This window comes from Saimiri boliviensis, chromosome 18, assembly GCF_048565385.1.
Source record: "Saimiri boliviensis isolate mSaiBol1 chromosome 18, mSaiBol1.pri, whole genome shotgun sequence".
Lineage (NCBI taxonomy): Eukaryota > Metazoa > Chordata > Mammalia > Primates > Cebidae > Saimiri > Saimiri boliviensis.
The window spans coordinates 6164470-6191325 of NC_133466.1; the positions used below are offsets into that span (position 1 = coordinate 6164470).

Consider the following 26856-nt stretch of genomic DNA (forward strand, 5'->3'; position numbering starts at 1 on the left):
CTTTCCCTGAGATCTTCTCCCACCCCACCTGCAAGGTCGTGGTGAAAGCAAAGAGAAGACAGTATGGGGGAGCATTTTTTAACTATGCAAATCTATACAGACGTAAGGAATTGCAACTAGGGGTGGGAGGAATCTCCACTTCTGTCCACAATGCTTCGAGCACTTTCCCATCCAAGACTGATCAGAAGCACTGTATTCACCCAAAGTGTTCCTTGCTCAATGAGGTTATTATAATGCTCACTCTGAAGGGCAAAACAAACAAAAGTCACTCTTCTAACTGAGAAAGATGTTAATAAATTCCCTCTCAGCCCTAATCCCTAAAGTAGCCTTCAGGCAGAATCAGCTCACTGTTGAGCAATATCATCAATTGACTGGTTTGTCCGGAGACTCTGATGGCTTGAATGCCTGGCTTATTAAGCAGTTCCAATGCCTGTCTTTCCCCATCTGGATCAATATCAGAAGCAGCTTTGCGTGTCCATTTCTTCCTTATGGAATAGAGACTCTTTAGAGCATTTAGAGCCAAAAGTACAAAGGACCCCCTCTCTTGAGCATCAGCCACTTTTGTTTTGATTTTTCCCCCATATTTGAAGAAATATGGAAAAAGAAGGAGACAAAGGGCCGAGAAACCCCAGATGGAAACCAGAGCTGTTTGATTTTTCACCTTGAAGGTGCCACCACCCGTGTGCCTCTGGTATTCATAGCAGCACTCACTATCTCAGTGTGGTGGATTCAGAGCTCTAGGCAGCTCAGGGTATCCTTGGCCTAGCAGGAAGCAGATTGGGAACTTTCTGGCCTGGGACAAGTTGCACACCTTAGAGACCGATGACTTTAGGGAGGGGTTTTTTTCACAGCCAGTGCTGCCTGTGAAAGTTGTAAACAGCACATTTCTGACACACATTGCAGCTGGATGCTCAAAGTCGTCTCTCTTCCTTTTCAAAGAGACTCCTTTTGGCTTGCTAAGTTTCTGTGTAGACTATTGAGATTTGTGCAGAATTGGCCTATTACACCCTCAGTGTGGATTCAAGCTTTACCTCCCCCTGGATTCCAGACACTGTCATCCACTGGTCCACAGCAACAGCAAAACTCCAAATTGCAAGCTGCTCTGTCTTCCATATACTCAGATTCATCCTCAAACTCTGATCTGACCACAACTCGCATCTGAAGCAGAGCAGAGCTGCGTCATTGCCATAGGCAGAGGCAGGGTGTGTTCCCCCTTAGCCTTTCTAGAATGGATTTCTTCCTCTTGCCTTCCATCCCAGGAGCAGGTTCAGCCAGGCAGCATCCTCTGCCAAAACGACCTTCTCTCTTGGGCATGATAAGGATCGCTCAATCATCTTTGGTTCCTGTACTCAACATCAGTTTCTTCTTACTCCAAGCTGATACTCACCCTTGCACATGAAGCCTCACTCCACACGCTTCCACATACAAAGGAGAGGTGATAAATTAAATGTATTCTAAGCAAAATCTGCCCAAGTCAGCACATAGGTCTTGAAAGATAATCTTGCACCAAGAACACAGACACACATGGGAGGGGGATGAATGTCTACTGGGAGATATGGGGCCACAAAGGGCCAGGGGTAGGTGATGGTGAAATTACTTTGGAAATAAATATTTGAATTGTATTGTTTTATTTGAAAAATCACACTCCATTTAATGGTAGCATGTATATCTGTCTGCCTATAAATGCAAGTCCTTCTTGGGACCTCTCTCTCTACCTACTTAAGAGCAGAAAAATAAGAAAGTGACCCTGTGTGTACATGTGTGTGTATTTCCTCAAAATCCAAAGGTGAGATAAACTTGAACTTTTAGGGTTTGGGATTTATTTAAAACAGGGAGAGGAAAGTACTCAGTATATTAACATTTCATTTTATTTATTCTTGGCAATCATGTCATATCAAATCAAAGTAAGTCTTAAGTACTCCTAGAATATCCCCACACCTACTAGAAACTTCTCAGGCCACAATCTCTCTCCCAAAGAAGGGGCTCATGTATTCAGACATGGAGCCTGATCCTGTGCAAGGATACTCACACTCAAAGAAACACAACTGCAGTGAGTCCCACAGGTAGTTCAAAATAATACTTTCCTTTGTAGCATTTACCTACAGCCTGGATGTGAGGAGATTCTTTTCTTAAAATCAGGTGTGTTCATACACCTTTTGCCGCAGAAACAGAGCCTTTTAGAAACAAATGCATCACAGCTCACTAAGTCAAGAGAAATCCATTCCAGTTTTAGAAATTCAATTTAGCTTGGGTAAGCCTCCAAGCTCTAAAAGTAAGCCCCATCACGAGGTTGATTATTCATAAATCTCTTTTTCAGGTTGGAAAGCTCCCAGCAGCCACTCTCCTTCCAGTATTTTTCTGCTTTTGTGTGTCAATAAAAAAAAATTAACTCTTGGAGTCTCTCTGGACAACCAATATCAAGGTGTAGATCAAGAAATCCAGCAATGTTATAGCTGTCCCCAAAAACCTTTTGGTCATGTTCAAATTACTAATTTGTGGTGAATGATCTAGATTCAGATCATTGTGTGTGTATTTATAAACATGCTTGAATTTAATTTAGCCATTTAAATGAGACAAAAAGATTTATAACTGAAGCTATGAGCTGTGGTTTCTTTCAAGTAGAAAGTTATTTTGAGAAACAGATGAAATCTGTGGCTTACTAATCAAATGGTGAAGGCACTTTGCTCACACAGGAATGAAAAATCTCTGAACCTCCAAGCCTTGAAATATTTATTTTCTGCATTAAAAGAAATTATAATCCTAATATTTCTGAAAAACCTGTCTTCCTACTGTAGATAATATCACAAAATCTAGTTCTAGAAGAAACATTCAGTTTGCTGGAGTATGTGTAAGAGGTTAACATCCTGGGAAAATGAGAAGGATTTTGGAACATTCTGGAGAGTATGTAGTAGGTCATTTTTCACATCAATAAATACCATGATGACAACAACAAAAATAAATCTTGAAATTATGATAAATCTGATTCCCAGCAAACAGTGCTCTCAAGATAATATTCCATGTAATGAAATTGCAGGAAAGCCCAGGACTCTAAATATCTTCTGAAGTTTTAATGTACCTGACTTGGATCTTTTGTGATCCAAATAATTTCAAGGCACCCATAGTTCACTCCCACAGTCTTTATTGCTTTATATGTTAAATGGAGACCTCAACTACATTTACAATATTTGGATTAAGAACACCCTGACTCGTATGGACAACTAATATCATTTGAGAATGTTCCTTTTATTATTAAGTGTTACTATCCAAATATCATAACATTTTGATGGGTTTTTTTATACTTCATATTTTAATTCTCAAGGGTCCTTGCTCCTTCAAGACATGTAGACAGCTTCATTTGATATTAATAGAAAATATACATTAACATAATAGAGCTCCCTAGATACCTGTAATGGCAGAGGAAAATCATTTGAATTTCAGTGGAATGTAATATTAGGTTAAAACAGAAATTCCAAGATGATCTTCTCATATCAAGAATTTAAAATAAAAAAAACTAAGTAACTTCAATTCTTTAGAGAAATATTTTTTAGATTACTTCTAGAAGTTTTCACCCTCATCTTTCTTGGGCTGTTCCAGCTTTTGTCTTTCCTCCTTTTTAGAGGCAAAAGCAAAGACTTTATAGTATAATAAAGTATCATGTACAAATATCATATATAAGCCATTTTAGCTGAAATTAAAGTATAGCATGTTAATAATAATTTAGACTTATACATTGCCATTATTCCATAACTGTAAAATAATCTCAAATTCCCTTTTCTACCCAAAAGTGACTATCATTTAATATCTAGAATTGTCTAATGAAAAGCCTTATTCATTGCATCTGGAATTTTTCCATTCAATTAATTTTTATACCTCCATAAAAAACTCACTCAGTTTCCACTGGTATGGACCAGTTTTCAGCCAAAAGAAATTCCATGTCTTTGAAGGGCAGAAAGTGGCATCACTTGTAATAGCTGGTAACTCCCTTTGGTGCAAAGCACTAAGCATGTCAGCAGGCTTTGAAGGACCAATACGATACCAACATAAAGCCAAGGGGCACAGACATCGAGCACATAAGACCTCGTCCTGGCTTCGTCACCACAGACCTGGCTTCACCAAGCACGTAAGACCACGTCCTGGCTTCGTGCCTGGTCTTCAGGTTTCTCAAGGTATGACATGAGACTCACACTGAGCAGTAGTTCCTGAAGAGTGAACCAAGTACCCTAGTGGGTGCCGCATCCTTTAAGGGAGCCCAAAAGATCAAAAAGGTTTTTGGTCTTATAAAAGAGTTTGATCTTAAAAGATATTATTTGCTTTTTTAACTCTCATACTCTCACAAGTGAACAGTAGAATTTTCCACACGCTACACATCACGTGACATAACAGATTGAATGCAGAAAGCCAACATGGAAATCCAGCTGGCCTCTGTCAAGCCAGACTTTAAAGAGATTAGCAGAAATGTAAAACTGCCACTTCTTACTAAATGTCCTTTTCCATTTTGGAAAATATAATTGCTTTTCATTTTTTAAAATGTTACTTACATTAACATGTAGATTTATTACTTTATCTTTAATAAATTAATAAGAAATTTATTTAATTTAAAATTTTCTCCATTTTAATTTCTAATGTAGAAGACAGTGTACGGCAGGTACAGCTGACAACAATAGCCTAACTTAAGCATCCCCTGAGAATGACCCTATGGTCTAAGAAAAATGCGTGCTTAGAGTTCAAGTTCTGAGCTAGGGAATCTGGGAGTGGCCAACCCAGAGATGCATTCTTTATCCATGAGGGACATCTGAATTCCCAGCCCATCCCATGGAATGCAGGCCACACAGGGGATAGGAGACCTTTGTTTTGGAATGAATGTAGGTTGCCAAGTGAAAGTTGCTGGAGGGGGGTTGCTAAGTGAGAATGCTGTGTAAACTGCGTGCTTGTTACAGGCAGTTGTGGTTCTTTCATCCAGCCCACCAGCCTGCCCTGTAGGTAACTCCCCTCCCTAAATCGATCCTATGTCTCATTCACTAGCTCCAGGTCTTTTCTTCAGTGCCATCCCTAGGGAAGTCAGCAGGGTTCCAGCATGACAAACATCAGTAGATATCACCAACATAAACACAAGTTCTTTCGGATCCTCAAGAGTTCTTTAAAATGAAAAAGAGTTGTGAGAACAAAAATGCTGAGAATCACTACAATAGAGAATCTCTGAGAAGACTTTTGACTGTGAAACTGTACTTTTAAGGTTGTGAGGTTCACTGGAAAGGAACGTGCATGAATAGACAGCTATGAACGTATGAACCAGGAAAATTAGTGGAGGCTCAAGCACCCTATGCTCCTCTATGGCAGACAGTGGGTCCTTCCTCATATAGGCAGTTACAATGTTGCTCCTCCATTTTAAGCCCCATCCTGTGCTCCCTCCTCTGCTTTCTGCCTTCCTTGCCAGTACCCACCACATCACCCCAACTCACACACAGGAGACAGGAAAAGCCCTGGGCAGCAAAGGAAGAGCCATCAGCCTCATGGAAAACCTTGATTCCTTCTTCTCCCAGCCACGTAGCTCCAGCTAGGACATTGTGGAGCACCCACCTCTCTACTTACTGATATGACGACCCCATAAGCCAGGGGACGCTGCACTCACCCTGCCCTCTAGGACAGCCCTAAATGGGTGGGCACATTGGCAGCCTGCAGACACCGAGCAGCATTCTTACATTAGAGTCTTGCTCAGCTCAGACTCACCACAGAAGCTCCGAAGGGGTTGTCAGGCCCCAGAGAATTACCACAGGTGGTATTTGGGATTGGCATTATCCACAATTTGATTGTGGAAGTTAAGAGTCATCTTCCATAAAAGGAGAATTTGTTTTGAGTTACCAGAAAGAAGGAACACCCAGATTCTCACTTCGCCGGAACTATACTGTGGCCCTACATGCATACCACTGGGTATTTTTCATTATTATGCTCGTTCTTATGTTAACTAGTAAAGTTAGAGACCGAGGGGTCCAACTGGCTCAATTTCCTACAGGATCCACGGACTTCCCATTTCTAGCTACATCTCACTCACCCCAATGCCAAACCTCAGTTTCCTGATCTGTACAAATATGATGATCATTCCTACAATTTAGGGTCATGGTTGAGACGGGCCCATGGAGGGGCGGGATGCAATGTGTCTGTCACTGCTATCATTCTTATTTGCCAGTGAAGCCCCGCAGTGACACTGACTCAGCACCTTCCGTTGGACTGGCAGTGTGTTCTGTGTGCTCTGGAGGGCTGGCGCAAGTTTTAAAACAACATTTTAGAAGTTGAGCACTTCACAGTTTTCAAATCACTTATCTCATTTGGTCTCATTTTATCCTCACAACAACTCAGATGATTCTCACCCACCCTAATGAAGAAAGCAGAGAACTATATTTGCATTGTAATTATCATGTTGCCCAAAATGGGAGTCCTCCGATGGGAGGGAAACTTCTTACGATGGCATTTAGCTAGCTCAGTTTTCCTTGTAAGACCAGACCTCAGTGCTCACTGTGAATTGCTAAAATCCGCTGTACGCTGACGCACAGACACATATAGTAAGCTGATTGGGATGGAAGGCATGGTCCACACCTGCTGCGTACCCAGGGCTGCAGATGGCAAAAGAGAAAGAAGTTGGACTATCCGCGTCCTCTTACCGTTTTCACCAGATGTCTTTTCTTTTCCATTGGTTGCCCCAGCACCTTGTCGCTAAAGGCATAAAAAGAAAAGAAAAAAGAAATTGTTATCAGATATACTCAGGATTACTTTTGTCTCTTTTATCGTTGCAAACATTATATCAAATTCTACGTTACTTTAGCCCAGTTGGCTAAAGCATGGTGCTAGTGAGACCAGGAATGGACCCACCAAGCAAGGATGTACTGAAGATGTGCAGACCGACCCCCTCATCCACATCCACTGCTCTAGGAGTGCAGTTCACCAGTAACAAGAGAAACCAGGAGGGAGACCAAGGATAACTTTACTGAAATATGAAGGTAACAGCCAAGGGTCTGTATCCGCTACAAGATCAGCATTGTCACTTCTGTTAATGACGGTCATGAGGCTGCTGTTTTTTCATTCCAGTCACCATGTCCAATGTCTTCTTTTGAAATAAATTTTAATCAGCTAAGGAACTCTTACATTTCCTCCTACTTATAAACTATTTTTTTCTGTCATTGTTTATGCCTGTCCTGTACATTTTCATTTTACCAGGTTAACTAGAAGTATGAATCCTTTTAAGGTTAGTCTTCACTCTTTGGGCAAATTCTCTGGGTGTGAGGTCTGGGGACCTGTGTGAAATGCACCACATGTATAAACAGAAGGGGTGATCCTCAAAGCTTAACGTGATTCTAGCTGATGAAGAGAGGAACATTTTGTCAATCTCATTTTTTGGTTATTATCAAAAAATATGGTTTGAGTTGAAAGGGACTGAAAAGCTGATAAAGTCTCTAACTTTCAGGTGAAGAAAATGAGGGAGGTAGGGAGCATGACTTGGTCCAGATCATGCAGCGAATGAGTGGTAGAGTCAGGACTGGAGCCTGGACTTCCTTGCCCTCAGGAATTGCTACTGTGACACAGCTGTCTGAACAGCAGAGCACGGAACAAGGGGGAAAACTACCATAGGTGACTAAAGGGTAACGGTACCCTCAAAATCCACATTTGGGTCAGGTCTTCAGCCTAAAAACAATATCATTAAAATAACAATTAGTTACCCTTGGCATTCAACATTGTCATGAGAAACTCTCAGGTCATTCATTAACCCTTAATTAATAGTAAATGGATCATCTGGGAAACCTTTGCTTTCAGAGTCTGAGAAGTGTAAATTAATAGGGTAAATAATCAAGATTGATATCAACAAAGTGAGCCATCCTCACGTATGCTCGTTGCCTTATGCAGACGATAATCCACGAAAAAAGCAAAGCAAAGCTTCCCATTTATTACGAATATCATTCGCCCTCTATCTGAGTCAATGTGAAATGATTTAAGCCAGGTAAACTATTTCTTAAATATAGTAGATCTGCAAGTAAAAATGCCTGGTTCTTTTTGTCTGTCCTTATGTTGATGCCTCCTCTTTCTAAATACACGGCCGGTACGTTTGCTGCACTGGGTGGAAATCTGATTACTACTGAGTTGGACCAAATCCGAGATGCAACAGCCGCCTCAGGTGATTAAACTCTGGCAGTATTCAAATCCAGTATCTTTCCCTGCATAATTCATAGATGGCTCACATGAAAGAAATATGCACAGTAAAAAAGAACAGCATTTTAGAGTAGAATAAAGTCAAATTAAATGGAAGGCAAGTACACAAAATAGGGGCACACTCAATCCCACTGTCTTAAATGCCTTAAACATGGATGTCTTTCAAATGTCATGAATAACATGTTCCATAAAAGCCCACTTTTTAGAAACCAGAGGAGAACCAAAATGAAATGTGCACAGAGAAGAAAAGGAGTCATTTTTTCAGGATTTCTAAGACAGGATTTTGTGTGTGTGTCAGGTTGTATTTAATGGAGGCACAATGGAGCTGATTTATGTCACAGGAGAAGGTGTCTCGCATCAGAAAATGATCCCAACAAAAAAGAACTTGTCATTGAAAGTATCTCATTTCAAAATTCTTTGAGATCTTTTGATATTTTCAATGGAGGCCTGAAGGCAGAGGGAGAATTCTCCCAAGAGCTACTCTATTCCCAGGATCTGGTCTTTACAATGCCAGGCAGGTGCAGTTTCACTGACCTTACAGGGGAGAGAGTATGCCAGGCTGGGTGTCGGGTAATCGTGGCTCATGCTGCTGGGGCCAGGCTTCAAGGGCCCTCAAGTATCATCGACTCATTGAGTTCTGACAGCGTCCCTGATGGATTCGATGCCCTCAGTGTCCTCGTCAGCCTTACTTTACCAATCATATCCTGAGGCACAGAGAGGAACTGAATCTGAAGGCAGAACCTCTAGGGAGAAAGCTAACAAGCTATCCACAAGCCGCCGTCTCTCACCGATCCATGGTGCCCTACAGAGCACCATTTTCCAATGCATCTGGACCATGCAAGGCCTTGCAACTGGCGTCTGCCTGGGTTGATGAAGAAGCCCCAAGGCAAGAGGTGGAGGTGGAGGTGGAGGTGGAGGTAACTGATGTGGGCAGGAGACAACGTGCTGCTGCTGTGCACCTGCCTGAAGTCTGCAGAGCCCACGCTGAGCCAGCCACCCACGCGGGTCCTCCGAGAAAGCCTAAAGTGACACATGGCAGGTGTCTGACTCGGCACATAGACATGGCTGGGTGACTTTTTTTCCCACTAAGTTGCAAAACCACAAACAATCCCTTCATATTCAATACCCTGCTAGTTGGATGGACCACACCGAGTTCCAGGTAAAGAGCTGGACTTGGATCCATTTCTCTCTGTACTTTGAGCTTAGAATGGACAGAAAGATATGTCTGACCATGTCTATGCTACAGTTAGGAGCTGTGCAACATCATTAATACCTAGGTCTTCAGTTCAGGGCTTAAATAGAAAATGTGCTGGCATCCTGAACGTCGCTAACAGACCCACAAACCAGTTCCTTTGAAAACAAAAAACTCAATTACTTCTCTGTCTGCTATTCTTCCTCATGAAATCTATTACAAAATCACAGTGTTCTTGAAACAGCCACAACTAGATAAGGCAAGCAAGGGGTTTCTTGGGCACAAAATTTAAGAGGACTCCAAGAAACTCAGTAATCAAAATAAATCATATGTAATAATTCATAATGCAATATTTTCAAAAATAAAAAAGTACTGCAAAAAGTCATGATGAACAAAATATTACAATTTTGGCTGGGCACGGTGGCTCACACCTGTGGGTAGGTGGGTGAATCACCCAAGGTCAGGAGTTTGAGACGAGCAGGTAGGGGAGTGGATCACCTGAGGTCAGGAGTTTGAGACCAGCCTGGCCAAAATGATGAAACACCGTCTCTACTAAAAATACAAAAAATTAGCCAGGCACAGTGGCTGGGACCTGTAATCCCAGCTACTCTGGAGGCTGAGGCAGGAGAATCACTTGAACCTTGGAGGCAGAGGTTGCAGTGAGCCAAGGTTGTGCCATTGTACTCCAGCCTGGGCAACAAGGGAGAGGCTGTCTCAAAATAAAAAACAAATATTAAAATTTTAAATAGACAGGACTGGAATTACTGATATTTCCTTCTGCCTGGGGCTTCAGTGTGGCTCAACCCAGCACTAGTCACCGTGTTTCCCTGAAGTAAGGAAAAGAGTGGAGAAACTAGGTCATTCCCAGCTTTCGGAAAATTATTCTAATATAGTCATTGAAACCTTTTCACTCCATCATGTGCCATGCCTGGGTCTGAAGGACTCCTGTCCTTGTTTTGAGAGGATTTATGATATGACTTCCATATTTTGTTGTCCCTACCCGTAAAATCCAGGTGCCATTTATATGTCAGTAAGAAGCCAACTCACCAAAACCTGTGTGATCATTCATCATAACCCAGAACATGGGACAGATCCTGTCTATGTGGGAAATCATTCGTCCCCTTTCAGTGTGTTCCATCTTTAGGATAAAATACAAGTTCACATTAAAAGACACTTAATTTTCATTCCAGAAGGTGAAGAATATGAAATGTGAAATGAATTACAGCCGGTTAAATTTGGGGTCCAAATTGCAGTCTAATATTTTTTTCTGAATGTATGCCTCTACCATTTAAGTGGGTAAATTTATATTCACTCTAAGAACTTGTTTTGATATTTAATTTGGTGAGATATGGTTTGACTGGGGGTCATCACTTTTGAAGACCCCTAAGGGTTAGGGAACAAGGAGGCTTCTGAAGCCATCAGGGCCTGGGACATCCCCAAATTTCTCAGGGTGTCATACACCCCACCCTTTCTTTCCCATCTCCCCAGTTGACTTGCCTATGTAGCCACCAAATATTGGAAAGAGCTTTCTACATGAATCTGGCTTTGGCAATACTAGAAAGAAGAAGAGGGTCCTCATGCAGCGAGGTCCACAAGGGACAAGGGAAAACTGGGCCCACAGAGGCGTCCTTCTCAGCCCCGTTATCAAGCCACGCAGGGATGAAAGTGAAATGGGCTCCTCCTAGTCCTCCTGTCAGCCGCTTCTGGCTGCTGCGCAGGTAAACTTCTCTAGTTAAAGGGCTGTCGTGTATCCCCAGGCTAAGAAGTAAAGATTATTCTTTAAAGTGAATCATGCAAAAGTCGGTACATTTATCAATGTGCAAAGCCGTCAGCAGTAAAAGTCACAGGTACAGGGTCAGACAGGTTCCCAGACTCAGCCAGGGGAGGGGACCAATTCCCAGACGACTTCTTTTGCCTTTACTGATCCAGGCCCTAGACTAGGTCTGAGGGTCCCGGGCAGAAGGGACCCACTGTTCCCACTTTGGTGGCTCACAGCCTGGAGGGCCAAGCAGAGAATAAAGCAACCATCTCACTGTGCAGGGGAGGAGCTGAGACCCAAGAATGTTTGACATCAGGGACAGTGGGGGACTCCCCTAACTCTCAACGCTGTCTGGTCTTGAGGGAGGTGTGCCAGCCACGGACTGTCCCCGCCAGCTGCATATCACTGGAGAAATTCCTCACTGAAGTCTCAGGCCCTTCCCTGCCTAACAAAAATGATCATCCACGCCTCCTACTGGCATATCTAAAGGATCTGGACCCAGCAGCCATGCCCTCCCCTCCTGTCCATCAAGGACAGAGTTTTCCACAAGAGCCATTGCTGAATGATATGAAACGGGTAGTTTCTCTCCATGAAGAGAGAAGAAGTATTTGTTCCAAAGTCCTATTTAGAATTTTGCCCCCTGTTTCCAACATCTGACCTCTGTTGTCCCCTGTTGAAAAGGAGCTGCTGAGATTCTGCAAAGGAAGCAAAGTAAATCTATCTCGTTCCCATGGTGGCTTGAATGCTCTTGTTAGCAGGTGCTACTTAACACTGTCTATCCCCCGGTGATGTGTCTACTCTTAAGTTATTTTTCTCCACAGTGCTGGCTTCTCTTTATGCTGTAGCATCCTGATATCAACACTTCTCATGGTTTCAGGGTTTTTAATCTCCCCTGGAATGGCAGCATCTCAATAAGCAGGCCTTCAGATGGGTCATAAATAAGGGGGAAAACACAAATCTGCGTATCTGTGGCATATATTGTAGCTGGGGACCATGGAGTTTCAGATATTGCATATTCCTCACACAATCAACACCCCACACAGGAGAGACGCAAAAGGCAGGACTGCCCCCAGGGACCCCAGTAAGCCTTTCTAAGGGTTTCCTGTCTGCTTTCTCTGAATCGTCATGTTTATAAAGAAACAAAAAGGTCTGTTACTATGGTATTATATTTAATTTTATCTTGACAAAGTCTAATCAGGCTCTTAGATGATCAGTCTTTAAATGAACAGAGGTGCAAAGCCACAGAGATCGCACAGTGAAATGGCATCAACAGCCCAACCGGTCAGCAGTTAGCTGACGACTGCTTGGGGCCACCTCGATCTTTAAGCAAATGGATTCTCCGGAACATCAAAGGTGTATCATTAAAGGCACCTTCGAAATCAAAGTTGCTGTATTAGTCTGAAGAGCAGAAGAGAATTTTATGCCTGCCTTTTGTGATAGAGACAGAAAAGATTTCATTTCTTGCCAGTGATATTTTTAAGTCATCTATAATTCTCCTAATAACATTCCAAAAATTGAGCATTAATTTAATCCCTAAAGGTGTAGAAATTAATGTCAAAAGAAAACTTCAGCTAGAAGGTTTAAAAAAAAAAAAAAGAAAGCCTGGTTTAAAAAAGTGATGACAAATGCATTAACCATTCTAATTCTTCCAGGGTTCTTTCACTCTCACCTCTGGAAGACCCAAAGGCTGAAATTCTGCCTCAAATACTATGTGCTACTCCTAGCACTTTTTATCCTGACCTTTATGGTAAGAGAATTAATTAGCATCACTGCAGTTTAGGCAAACCATTTATAAAGGTATCATCATTTTCAGGGATCCATGATTTATTTTATTGGAATGAATATAACCATTTTTTTTCACAGTCACATTTTTTAAATTAGCATTTTCTACTCTAAAAAATCTTTTTTGTGCCAATTTTCATGTAGAAGAACACTGTTTTCTATTTGCAAAAATAGGATCTGGCCATTATGAAATTTTTGGAACCTAGATACACAAGGAAAAATGCCACCTACAATTCAATTCATCAGAGTTAATCCATGTTACTACTTCAGAATATTCTCTTTCAATCTTCTTAAAAATGGGCATATATAAATATAGTCTCTGTTTTATAAAATCAACCACGTGCCATATATATCATTTCATAAAGGTATATGTTACAACTTAAAGAACGTTTGCTATGTAATGACTTCTCTGTGGACTCTTCTAATTTCCCAGATCTCACGGTGAAATGTTCAGCCCACGCTATTGAGTTCACTTGGAATTCCCCCTGACTTTTCAAATCTTGCATGTTTCATACCTGCCAATAAAGCCACTTGTTTATTCAGTATGACTCAACAAAGATTCATGGTGACAACCTGTGTGTTGCTGTCAGCTTCCTGAAAATTAATATCCTAGAAGGTTCTGAATGGTCCTTGAAGATGGGCAGAGCTACTACCACTTTTGCAGTGTGGTGGGCTGAATCGAGACCTCCAACCACCATTCACATGAGAAAGTCCTAAACCCCAGTACCTCACAGCGCCAGCCTATTGGAAGGTAACATCTTTGCGATCAAGTTAAGAAGGGCTCATTGGAATGGGCTCTAATCAAATATGACTGTGTCCTTATTAAAAGGGACAATCTAAACACAGACACGCAGAGGGAAGACAGTGTAGACATACAGGGAGAAGATGGCATCTACAAGGGCAGGAGAGGGGGCCTCGAGCAGACCCTCCTTCACCGGCCTCAGAAGGAACCAACTCAGCACACAACCTGATTGTCAGCTTCTGGCCTCCAGAACTGTGAGAATACATTTCTGTTGTTTATTGTCCAGACTAACTAGTACACGCAGACAGCAACATACGAAAGGGCAGACTCATGCACAGGGGCTGATAGAACGACGCTCAGAAAAGAAAGCTGGGCACAGGCCCAGCTCTGCAGACCCTGACGCCTGCCCTGGCATCCTGTCCCGGGGAGGGAGAGGGCGCCCAGCTTTGGGGGAAGCCGAGGGCCTGGGGAGGACGTCTCCTTCAGTGCAGCTTGGGTGTGTGCCCTCTGCAGGGAGTGGGTGGGCTGCATTCTCTCCTGAACCCAAAACCACATGGAGGTTGGGCACTGCCCCTAGGTTAGAAAGACATAGGTCTTCCCTAAACCACAGTCCCAGATCTGTTTCTCCAGCCCCAAGACAGAAGTTTCCCCAGCTGCCAGTGTGATGTCCTTCTCAGCTGCCTTGTGAGGGCAGCACCTAGCAGGCGGACGAGCTGTGGTCGGAGCAGAGGGAGGGAGCTGGAAGCTCCACTGGGTCTCAGGCTCGAGGCTTCTTAGCAAAGAATGCCTCCCACGGTCCTGGCTCCCCTGGGATTACGTGGTTGAATAGCCCCCTGGAGCAGGAGCAGGTGGTGCTTGCTGAGTGTCGCTTTGAGAAGGAGCAGGACGGAAACCCATTTAAAGGCTCTGACTGAGGCTGCCATTCAGAATCAAAAGTGCTCCCACTCAATGAATGCCCTCCCTGAGGTCACAGACCCTGCCATGATTTACAAGGACCAGGAACATGGGTCACTCTGGGGTCATTTTGTTACTTTTCTATACTTCAGGTATTCATTATAAAGTAACATTTAGAAACTGCTGCACTATGTGATTTAATTTACTTAAAAGCCGATATGACCATGCTATTCTCAAAATGGTGCAAATACCTTGCATGGTAATCAGGCTTATTTTTATTTAAGGTGTGCTGGTGAAGAATGTGGGCTCTGGGGCCAAGGGTAGAAAGAAGGGACTGACTATAGGCACACAAAGGAAACTTCCAGGTGATAGAATATTGTCTCTCTCTCTCTCTCTCTCTCTCTCTCTCTCTCTCTCTCTCTCTCTTTTTCTTTTTTTCCTTTAGACGGAGCCTCGCTCTGTCACCCAGCCTAGAGTGCAGTGGCACGATCTCGGCTCACTGCAGTCTCTGCCTTCTGAGTTCAAGCGGTTGTCCTGCCTCAGCCTCCTGAGTAGCTGGGATTACAGGCATATACCACCATGCCTGTTCACTGTATTGGCCAGGCTGATATCGAACTCCTGATCTCAGGTGATCCGCCTGCCTCAGCCTTCCAAAGTGATGGGATTACAGGTATAAGCCACCACACCCAGTCAGAATAGTCTATATCTCAATTATAAGACTGCGTATGTGTCAAAACCCATCAAGCATGCAGCTAAAAGGAGTACATTTTACTACATGCAAATTACACATGAATAAACTTAATCTCCAAAATAAGTGTGCTGGAATCCGAGTTATCCCAGCCCTGAGCCCCAGCAGCTGTGTGGCCCAGTTCAGGTCACTTAACTTCTCTGAGCCTCGGTGTCTGTTTTTAATAAATAAGAATAACAATATACCCACCTCATTAACATGTGAGAAGTAAATGAGATAAAAATGCTCATATTGCATGGATCTGGTCGCTAAGAAAAATCAGACAACAAAATAATGGTAAAAAGCAGGCTTAAAAAAGAGGTTTCTCCTTTTTTCTGTTGTATTCAACTTGCAATATAATACCTTTAGGTAATTAATTGCAATACCTTTAGGTAATGAAAAACGTGTACTGAGCTCACAGTTGGAAGACCAGGAGTAAATATGGCTGAATTACCACAAATAAATGATTCTATTACTCAAAGCTTTGGCTTCTTTATCTGACCAGTTTCTTTCCATGGTGAATTAACGTAACATATGTACCTCACATGAATGTTAAGAGACTTCAAACAAAGAATATTTCGTCATCATTTTTTCTCACGAAGGATGCAGGCTTTACCTATGTAATTAAGTTGTTAATTTTAGCTGAAGTTTCCTGGACCTCCGATTCTGACAGATACATTTTGTGTGTTTCATACAAATCATACCTCCCATTTTTTCTAGAAAGGGAAGATACAGGAACAGGGTACAGACAAAGAAATGCGGATGGAAGACCATATTTCTTAATGTGGTCTTCACGTAACGAGAACGCAGTGGCCTTGTTACAAGGTTTGTACATCTGGCCCCCAATCAGCAGCCTCTTCTGAAGCCAGAATTTGGATCAAAGGGCACAGGAATCAACAAACAAGCACCTCCATTTATCCCAGCTACAGCCACATTCACCTGCCCGCCCCCCGCCCCCTCAAGCCACCCTTGGAAGCCCCATGAATCTGTAACGTGCTAGGATAATGCATAAACGTGGGTGTTTACCACCTTCTGCCCCTGAACTGTGCCCAAAGAAATGCTTCTCCATCCACCACACTTCTCTATTGCCTTCCTGAATTTGTGGTGAATCCTTAGATTAGTCTCAGAATAAAGACTGCTGGTGGATAAGCCGGATGCTAGCCAGGGCAACTGCTATGATTAGAAAAAAAATAACAGTGAGCTCTCAGACAAAGGCAAAGAGACCCAAGTGTTTATTACAAGGTTATATTCTTACAGTGTATGCAGAAGATGCCAGATTGAAGCAGGACAGAGAAGAATAGATGAGATTCAATTTCTTTCCCCATCCCTAGAAGTTACGGCTGACCAGCCAGATGCAAGAGCAACAGAGGGTGGAAAACTGTCAACAAAAGATTAGTGTAATGACAGAAACTGAGCTGTGCCTGTAACTCACCCATTTAAGGGCAAGTCTTTCTTATACAGATGATTAGAGAAAAAATCAACGGGCAGGGCCAGTCTTCTAGAACTAAATGAAACTGACGATGTAATCATTTCAAGAACAACAAGGATGCCTGCCTGTCCCTCTGAGAATGATGTGGTTCTTCTAGCAATGTTATACTTCAAAGGCTAGGGACGCTGATGTGAGTTCCAAAAACCCACATGTAGTCTTCCTGGATTACAGAAAATGGCCACAGAGAAAGAAGCATCTTTTCTTTGCTTTCAGCCGTAACGCCAGCTTACCATTCCCCAAGTCCTCTGCAATACAGCTGGTAAAACACCATGCCAGGTGTGCGCAGATAAAACCCAAAGAACGACCAAAGACCACAGCATGAAATGTCACAATAGCTGGGAGACTCTTGCGCTACCAGTCCCTCAGCAGCCATCCATCCTGAATGATCTCTCACCACGGCCACACCGGCTCTGCCACGGTTGAACCACGCATAATCTACTGCTGCATTCGGTGTCCTCATTAAGTGAACAAAAAGGTGTGAGAAAGAAAGGACACAGGCCAAACCCACCGCTACAAAGAGAAGCCCATATTTAGAGCTGAGTGAATCGATGACACCTCCAAGTTCGGCAAAGATGTTTCTCTTCCTTTGCACAAAGGCACAAGGCTCTGACTGGAAATGCAAGTAGCTATGCTTTTTCAGTCACAGTAACAACAGCTGAACACTTTCATGGAAACAAGCCTACTACGAGATGGATACTACCTTTACCCTGACTTGATGAAGATAAAACTTGAGACACAGAAAGGTTTAGAAATATGCCCAAGCATGTTACAGCGACATGAAGGGGACAAATCGAATTTGAGTCTGGTCAGGTCGACTTGGCAGTCTGAACACTTGCCATTTAATCTTCCCTGTCTGGTGGGGGAAACGTTGGCTTGGAAGATGGAAAACCTGACTTGGATGACCCCTTTCTGACATCAACAATGCACACACGTCATGCCTCAGTCCTTCTGGTTGCAGAGGTGGGATCATGTTTCCTGCCCTTTCTTACTTTAAAGCAACATTGTGGAAATGATGACATCACACAAGACTCTGCATTTGAATATATGTGGGCCATTTTAGGAAAAAGGACAAATGCATTTCACAAGATTGTCAGAGAACTCAATAACGCATCACTCACGGACCTGAGTGAATAGAGGACATCTCCACCTGCAGACGTGTTTCATGCATCTTTGAGGACCAGACCCTGGGACCATGAAAACAGCTCTTGTTTCGTAATTCACTCTGTCCAGGTCTCAGTGTGTTTAACTGGCTCCCTAGACCCCCATGCAAAATCTCTTCCTAAGGAGGCTAATGCAACTGTTCTGCAATGACTTCTTGTGATGAAATCCAGATGTGTAGTTTATTTGGCAATGTGTGCTGCTAAATATGCCTCTCCAGCAGGGAGTGTCCCAAGCTTCAGAAGCTGGAGCCTTTCTTTTTTGGTATAATAACAAACAAACAGCCAGGTTTTTTTCCCTCAACATTCAACTAAAACAAAAATAGCTTCAGAAAACAGTAGAAGCCTGAGGTTGTATACTTTTGGAAGAATGGGAATGTTTTGCCCTAAATCAGCTGTCACAGTCCAAGAAGTGAATTGAAACTCAGATTAGAAGGCGGGTAGAAGTTATATGGGCCATTTGATCAGTTGCTCCCTGCAGAAGTAAAAATTCTACCCTCCCCATATAAAAATGCACACACAATCACCACTACCAACAACCAACTCATTCCAACAGCTGTGCCTCGTTCATAATAGATATTTGTCCGAAAATTCATTTCAAATTCCTCTGAAATCCAGAAAGATTTAATTGACTGGAAAATAACCCCAATTCCAATTTAGTTACACATTGTCTTCCAGGGAGAAGGCATTTACAAATGGCCAGAGCTCCTGCCACCAAATGACTTCCTATCTGCACATATCGATCCTGGCATTACTAAGGAAGACCTCTTATTTCCAAAGCCCAGTGTGTAAAAATGTTTCTTTAATTGAAAAAGCCTAGTACATCTGCATTCTGTGTCCCTCTGTACATAGTCAAGAAGAGGAAGTGAGGATCGAAGACTTGATGGAAAAGACTTGGGACAAAACTGGCCAGCAGTTGCTTTCATAAACATTCCAACGCTCAGTAAAGATAGTTGGAATCAGAATTCGAGGACAATTTGCACATGGAGTTTGGCATTTGTATGGCCTTTAAAAATACACACACACACACACACACACACACACACATGCATGTGCACATTCTAAGTGATTTTGAATCCATTTTATTACTTCATCATCAAAAGAGTCCTCAGCATCAGCCAAGCTGATCCTTGAACACAATAGTTTCTTATTCAAGCACACTGCTAGGTAGGCTTCCTCCAAGCCAACTTGAAAGCTCCCTTGGATTTGAGGGAAAGACTCTCCACCCACTGACCTCCATGGTCAGGCTTGGGCCATTTTGAGAGCTTCCACTTGGACAGGGAAATTATATATACGTATAAGGCTCCAGACATTGCCAGGATAATGGAATGATGTTTCATTGGCTCTGCCTTTTTTTTTTTTTTTTTTTTTTTTTTTTTTTTTTTTTTTCATTAAAAGGCAATTGGAGTGCTTCCCATTTTGACCCAGGGCTGGCTTCAAGGGAGAGTAACCCATGTAGTCCTTGAGGGTCCACTCTCAGAAGGGCCCTGGCTTGTTCTGATATGTTGCTGTCCCCATCTTAAAATTCTAATCAATGCGTAACAAGGGGCATCATATTGATTTTTCACTGGGCCCACAAATTATGTCACTGGTCCTGCTCTACTCCCTGTCACAGTCTGTTACGGATGTCCCAACTCTGAGCTATGTTACCTCAAAAGAGGTTGAAGGCAGAGGGGTCCGGGAGGGAGGATTGCAGAACTCCAGTGTGCTTTTAAATGGTCTCACTTCTGCCTGGATCTGCTGGACTCTTCAGCCTGTGTCTCTTTTTCTTGTTGTGATACCAATGGGACATTAGAGAGCCAGAGTACGGGCCTCCAAAGATGCTTCTCGTACCTCCGGCGTTACATTTGGCAGCATTTATATTTTGTCATGTGAAAATTCGAACTACTAATCCAATATGCAACTGTGGGGGAACTCTCATAGGAATTTCAGCCAAATCTGGCTCCCAGCAAGAACTCAGCAAAAAAGTGATGACACAGAAATTCATAGAATAGTGGCTGAAAAATGAAACAAATCATCTTTAAAGACATCAAAGATAGAAGCTGGATGAAAAATAGCTATGAACTTGAAGAAGGTATTTGGTGGAGGTGCTTGACAAATTGCTACATCTATTTTAAGAAATTTTCTTGGCCGGGCAAGGTGGCTCATGCCTGTAATCCCAGATCTTTGGGAAGCCAAGGCAGGCAGATCACTTGAGGTCAGGAGTTTGAGACAAGCCTGGACATCATGGCCCATCTCTACTAGCTCACATGGTGGCAGGTGCCTATAATCTCAGTTACTCGGGAGGCTGAGGCAGGAGAATCCCTTGAACCCAGGAGGTGGAGGTTGCAGTGAGCCGAGATTGCACCATTGCACTCTGGCCTGGGCAAAAAGACCAAAACTCCATCTCACAAAAATAAAAAAGAAAGAAAATAAATTTTCTTCAAGAAGTGGTAAAATATCCCACATTTCTGAGGTATAGAACATTTCCAGAAATAAGGATTATAAATCATTCTGTTATAAAGACACATGCATGTGTATGTTCATTGCAGCACTGTTCACAATAGCAAAGACCTGGAACCAATCCAAATGCCCATCAATGATAGACCAGATTTTTTTAAATGTGGCACATATACACCATGGAATACTATGCAGCCATAAAAAAGGAAGAGTTCATGTCCATGAATGAATCTGAAAAACATCATTCTCAGCAAACTGACACAAAAACAGAAAAACCAAACACTGCATATTCTCACTCATAGGTGGGTATTGAACAGTGAGAACACACGGATGGACACAGGGAAGGGAACATCACACACTGGGGTCTGTTGGGGGGTGGGGGGGTTGGGGAGGGATAGTGGGGGTGGGGAGATCAAGGAAGGATAACATTGGGAGAAATACCTAATATAGGTGATGGGGGACGGAGGCAGCAAACCACCATGGCATGTGTATATCTATGTAACAATCTTGCAAGATCTGCACATGTACCCACATGTACCACAAAAGAACCCACTAGAAGCCCTGAGGTACAGAGTGCAATGATACTCTACCACAAGCAAACATGGATAGATACCCTCACAAAGGGAAATTACAGACATACCTAAATTTGTGTACACAGTTCTCACAATTGGAACATGTAAATTTTAAAACCAAATAATATGTGCACTTTTAAAAATGTAATTCACTGTCCTCCTGTAATCTCTTTCCAATACACAGAAGACTTTGCGCTTTTAAAGAAAGATATAACAAGTCCATGGAGCCCCAATATTCACCGATGTGGATGAGAAAATGTCCAATGTGTTTAAAGCAACTTTTATTACCAGGCAAGGGTTCAGAATTAACTATGGTACCATAATGGTTATGTTTCTACACAATGAACTTGAAGATTGCCCAATTCTGAAATGGCTCTAAAATGTATGACTTTTAAAATTAATAGAGCACTATCATAGTGCTATTCCTCAATCAGTATGTGCTGAGCCCCGACTTTTATAAGCTCCAGCTACTTTGGGAAGATTCCCCATGGCATCTCCTTTCCTCTCCTTCCCAGCCCTGGGCAATGGCAAATTATCCCATGCATGCTGGCACCTGCTTTATACAGAGAATAGACCTGAAGTTCTACATGGACACCATAGTAGAGTTAATTTTATGTGATTCTGTCTCCCCCTATATGTTTAAGGGATAAGGACCACGTCTTATTGATTCTCCATCAATGTGAGTTCAATAGTATAGTTCTGGGAAGATGAAAATGTATAGAAGAAGATGTAGTCTGTCTCTCTCTCTCTCTCTCTCTCTCTCTCTCTCTCTCTCTCTCGATCTGATCTAGAAGAAAAAAAGAAATGTGACTAACAAAATGTATGATGACTGATTATATATGCAATGGTCTTGGCCATAAAAAGGGCCACCATTTTCTGGAAAAATGTTTTATAAAAATTGTATGTGTTGAGGTTCAGAATGCTCTTTCTTATGCAAACAGAGTCCTAGAGAGTAAGCAAGGCATAAAGGTGATCGGTGTAACTTCAAAGTCAAGAACATTACCAGGCAAAACAAAAGAAAACTTTGCCAACAAGAATCTTGTTTTGTGTTTATTTTTGTTTTTGTTTTGAGGCAGGATCTGGCTCTGTTATTTAGGCTGGAGTGCAGTGGCATGATCATGGCTCACAGCAACCTCCACCTCCCAGGCACAAACCAGCCTCCCATTTCATTCTCCTGAGTAGCTGGTACTAGAGGTATGCACCACCATGTCCAGCTAATTGTTGTGTGTGTGTGTGTGTGTGTGTGTGTGTGTGTGTGTGTGTTTTAATTTTTTGTTAAGATGGGATGTTGCCATGTTGTCCAGGATGGTCTCTAACACCTGGGCTTAATCAGTCCTCCTGCCTGGGCCTCCCAAAATGCTGGGATTACAGGAGTGAGCCACTGTGCCCAACAGGGTCTTAATGAAACATTCCACAGGGTAGCAATACTAACATTTCTCAGCTTCTCCATGTGTGACTGAATGGGAGCCTGGGAGTGTCAGAGTGGAGCTGGAATTCCTAGAAACAGAGTTGAAGACCTGATGAAGAAAAAACTGGCTTCATCAAGATTTCTGCAGCTATTCTTTTTTTACTCGAAACTAAAAAAATAGGACAATTTTAATTTAATAAATTACTTGCACAAACTCTAAGTGGAATTTGGACAGGTTTAAAATAAATTGGATTGTATCCAGAAAATGAGGAATTTAATAGGATAGAAAATGTGGAAGTGAAACTTAGGCTGGCTTTTTCTCAAGAAGCTCTGCGATTTTGCCCAAGATTAATCATTGGACACTCAGTCCCCTAATTTAAAATGACCACTTTGAATGAAATGACAAAAGATGTCCTTCTCTGATTCCCTGAATTCTAAGTGGATCTATAAAAATGACAGTCTTTCTCAAGGTCAATAGTCCTTAAGCAGGCTGACGTCACTCCAAGGAAGGGCAGAGTCACCATGCTCAGTGGCATAGAACGTTCACAGCACAACTTCAGGGGGTACTGTTGGCACAGACCACAGCATCAATGGCACCTCTGGGGTTGTAAGGTGCATCACTGTCACAAACACTCATGGTAAAGAAGACTCTGGAATTTGTATATATATTTGTGTAAAATCTAAGATCTATTTAAAAATTAGGTTTTATCAACAGATGGTAGAGAGGATGTGGAGAAATAGGAACACTTTTACACTGTTGGTAAGAGTGTAAATTAATTCAACCATGTGGAAGACAGTGTGGCAATTCTTCAAGGATCTGGACCCAGAAATAATATTTGACCCAGCAATCTCATTACTGGGTATATACCCAAAAGATTATAACTCATTCTACTATAAAGATACATGCACATGTATGTTTATTGCAGCACTATTCACAATAGCAAAGACTTGGAACCAACCCAAATGCCCATCAATGATAGACTGAATAATGAAAATGTGGCACATATATACTATGGAATACCATGCAGCCATAAAAAAGGATGAACTCATGTCCTTTGTAAGGACATGGATGAAGCTGGAAACCATCATTCTCAGCCAACTAACACAAGAAAAGAAAACCAAATGCCACATGTTCTCACTCATGAGTGGAAGTTGCGATGAGAATACATGGACACAGAGAGGGGAACATCACACACCAGGACCTATCAGCGGGTGGGGGGCTGGGGGAGACATATTATTAGGAGAAATACCTAACGTAGATGACAGGTCGATAGTTGCAGCAAACCACCATGGCATGTGTATGCCTATGTAACGAACCTGCACGTTCTGCACATGTGCCTCAGAACTTAAAGTATAATAATAATAAAAACGTTAAGTTTCATCAATAGCTAATATCAGGATTGATGCTGACATCATCACCTGGTGGATAGGAAGGGTAGGAGTTCCATGATTGGAAATTGTCCCAGACACATTGCCCGCTGACTTGCTCTCAGAATAGCATCATGTGATGCATTGCAGTTCTTTGTGTTCCATTAAGAGGATTTATAGATTATATGATTTACCTTTAACTAAACTAATCTTCCCACAGTAGGTAAGTGGCTTTTAAAATTTCCTATACAGTCACAGGACACAACATAGATGAACCTTGAAGACATTAGGCTCATTATGCTAAGTAAAATAAGCCAGTCACAAAAAGACAATTACTGTATAGTTCCATGCATATGAGGTACCTAAATTAGCCAAATCGATAGAGTAAGAAATAGAATGTGTTTGCCAGGAGATAGGGGAGGGGAAATGGAGAGTGGTTGTTGAATGGATCCAGAGTCTCAGCTTTGAAAGATGAAAAAGTTCCATAGACCTGTTTCACAACAGTGTAAATATAGTTAATACTGCTGAACTGTACACTTAAAAATGGTTAAAATAGTAAATTTTATGTCTTTTATATAGTTTAAAATTCCTGCATAAAATCATAGACTGAAAATAATGCTACCACCACTAGCACAAATGCCAAGGAAACAATGAAAGCACTAACTAAACCTTCTATTCTTAGGATGTCTTCATGGGCAGCAATACAAGCTGAAAAACCTCAGCCATTAGCTGGACGTGGTGACTCACACCTGTAATCCCAGCACTTTGGGAGGCCGAGGAAGGTACATCACAAGTTAAGGAGTTCAAGAGCAGTGTGGCCAACATGGTAAAACCCTTCTCTACTAAAAATACAAAAATTAGCTAGGCATGGTGGCATACGCCTGTAATCTCAGCTACTCAGGAGGCTGAGGCAGAAGAACCACTTGAACCCAGGAGATGGAGGTTTCAGTGAGCCGAGATCGCACCACTGCACTCCAGCCTGAGCATCAGAGCATGGCTCTGGAAAAAAAAAAAAAAAAAACTCAGTCATCAAATTAGACTCAAAAAGAAGTACAGTTACCAAAAAAACTTATTGGAATGATAGATTTCCACACACTTCTTTTAACGATTAACTCTTACTATATTAACATATTAGTATGCATACATAATTGTAAAATAAATAAAAATGTGTTGTGTATACAGGGCCAAATTTTTTTCCTATCAGGGTACACTATCAAAACTCCCACATAGCCAAGGCAATCCTAAGCAAAAAGAACAAAGCTGGAGGTATCACGCTACCTGACTTCAAACTATACTACAAGGCTACAGTAATCAAAACAGTATAGTACTGGTACCAAAACAGAGATATAGACCAATGGAGCAGAACAGAGGCCTCAGAAATAATGCCGCACATCAACAACCATCTGATCTTTGACAAACCTAACAAAAACAAGCAACGGGGAAATGATTCTCTGTTTAATAAATGGTGTTGGAAAAACTGGCTAGCCATGGGCAGAAGACTGAAACTGGACCCTTTCCTTACACCTTATACTAAAATTAACTCCAGATGGATTAAAGATTTAAACATAAGATCTAACACCATAAAAACCCTAGAAGAAAACTTAGACAATACCATTCAGGACATAGGCATACACAAGGACCTTATGACTAAAACATGAAAAGCAATGGCAACAAAAGCCAAAATGGACAAATGGGATCTAATTAAACTTCAGTGTTTCTGCACAGCAAAAGAAACAATCATTAGAGTGAACTGGTAACCAACAGAATGGGAAAAAAATTTTGCAATCTACCCATTTGACAAAGGGCTAATATCCAGAATCTACAGAGAACCAAAGCAGATTTACAAGAAAAAAAAAATTCAAAAGTGGGAGAGGGATATGAACAGACACTTTTCAAAAGAAGACATTTATGAGGCCAACAAACATGAAAAAATGCTCATCATCACTGACCGTTAGAGAAATGCAAATCAAAACCACATTGAGATACCATCTCATGCCAGTTAGAAAGGCAATCATTAAAAAATCAGGAGACAACAGATGCTGGAGAGGATGTGGAGGAATAGGAATGCTTTTACACTGTTGGTGGGAGGGTAATTAGTTTGACTATTGTGGAAGACAGTGTGGTGATTCCTCAAGGATCTAGAAATAGAAATACCATTTGACCCAGCAATCCCATTACTGGATATATATATCCAAAGGATTATAAATCGTTCTATTATAAAGACACATGCACATGTATGTTCATTGTGGCACTGCTTGCAATAGCAAAGACCTGAAACCAACCCAAATGTCCATCAGTGATAGATGGACAAAGAAAATGTGGCACATACACACCATGGAATACTATGCAGCCATAAAAAAACGATGAGTTCATGTCCTTTGTAAGGACATGGATGAACCTGGAAACCATCATTCTCAGCAAACTGACACAAGAACAGAAAATCAAACACCGCATGTCCTCACTCATAGGTGGGTATCGAACAATGAGAACACATGGGCACAGGGAGGGGAACATCACAACCGGGGTCTGTTGGGGGGTAGGGGGCTAGGGGAGGGACAGTGGTGGGTAGCAAGGTTGGGGAGGGATAACACTGGGAGAAATGCCTGATGTAGGTGACAAGGAGATGGAGACAGCAAACCACCATGGCATGTGTGTACCTATGCAACAATGCTGCAAGATCTGCACATGTACACCAGAACTTAAAGTACAACTTAAAAAAAAAAAACTTTGGAGTATTGATATCCATAATCATTGTGGACAACTATTCCATTGTTCTGTTATGGATCTGTGGGGAGATTGAGAACAGTCCCCAAAATGTTGATATGCTGAAACAGTTGTTAGAGCGATGACAACTGTGGAAAGTCATAGAAGGCAAGAGGACAAAATCACATCAAGTCGCCCTTAATTGTTTTAAGGCCTCACGGTTTGAAGTTTTGTTTGTTGCTATTTCCATCTAAAACTCTCTGGAACATGCAGAGATAAGATCCGTAAAGGAAGGCTCCACACCATGGCCCATCTTGGACATGGGCAAGCTTGTGGTAGCGCTAGTGTCTGTGCACACGCTCTCACCCCTCAGAGATGAGGAGACCCGCACTCAGGATGCTGTCACACAGGCACGCTCGGCTCGAAAT

The 26856-nt window shown here is 42.1% G+C and overlaps 1 protein-coding gene across 1 annotated transcript in view; it reads right to left on the reverse strand.

Annotated features, from left to right (window-relative positions):
- PCP4 (Purkinje cell protein 4) overlaps window positions 1–26856 on the reverse strand; it is a 57372-nt gene that overhangs the window by 22649 nt on the left and 7867 nt on the right. Inside the window, exon 2 of the mRNA XM_003927597.2 lies at window positions 6657–6708. Coding sequence (XP_003927646.1) covers window positions 6657–6708 — 52 coding nt within the window. The remainder of the gene's footprint in view (window positions 1–6656; window positions 6709–26856) is intronic.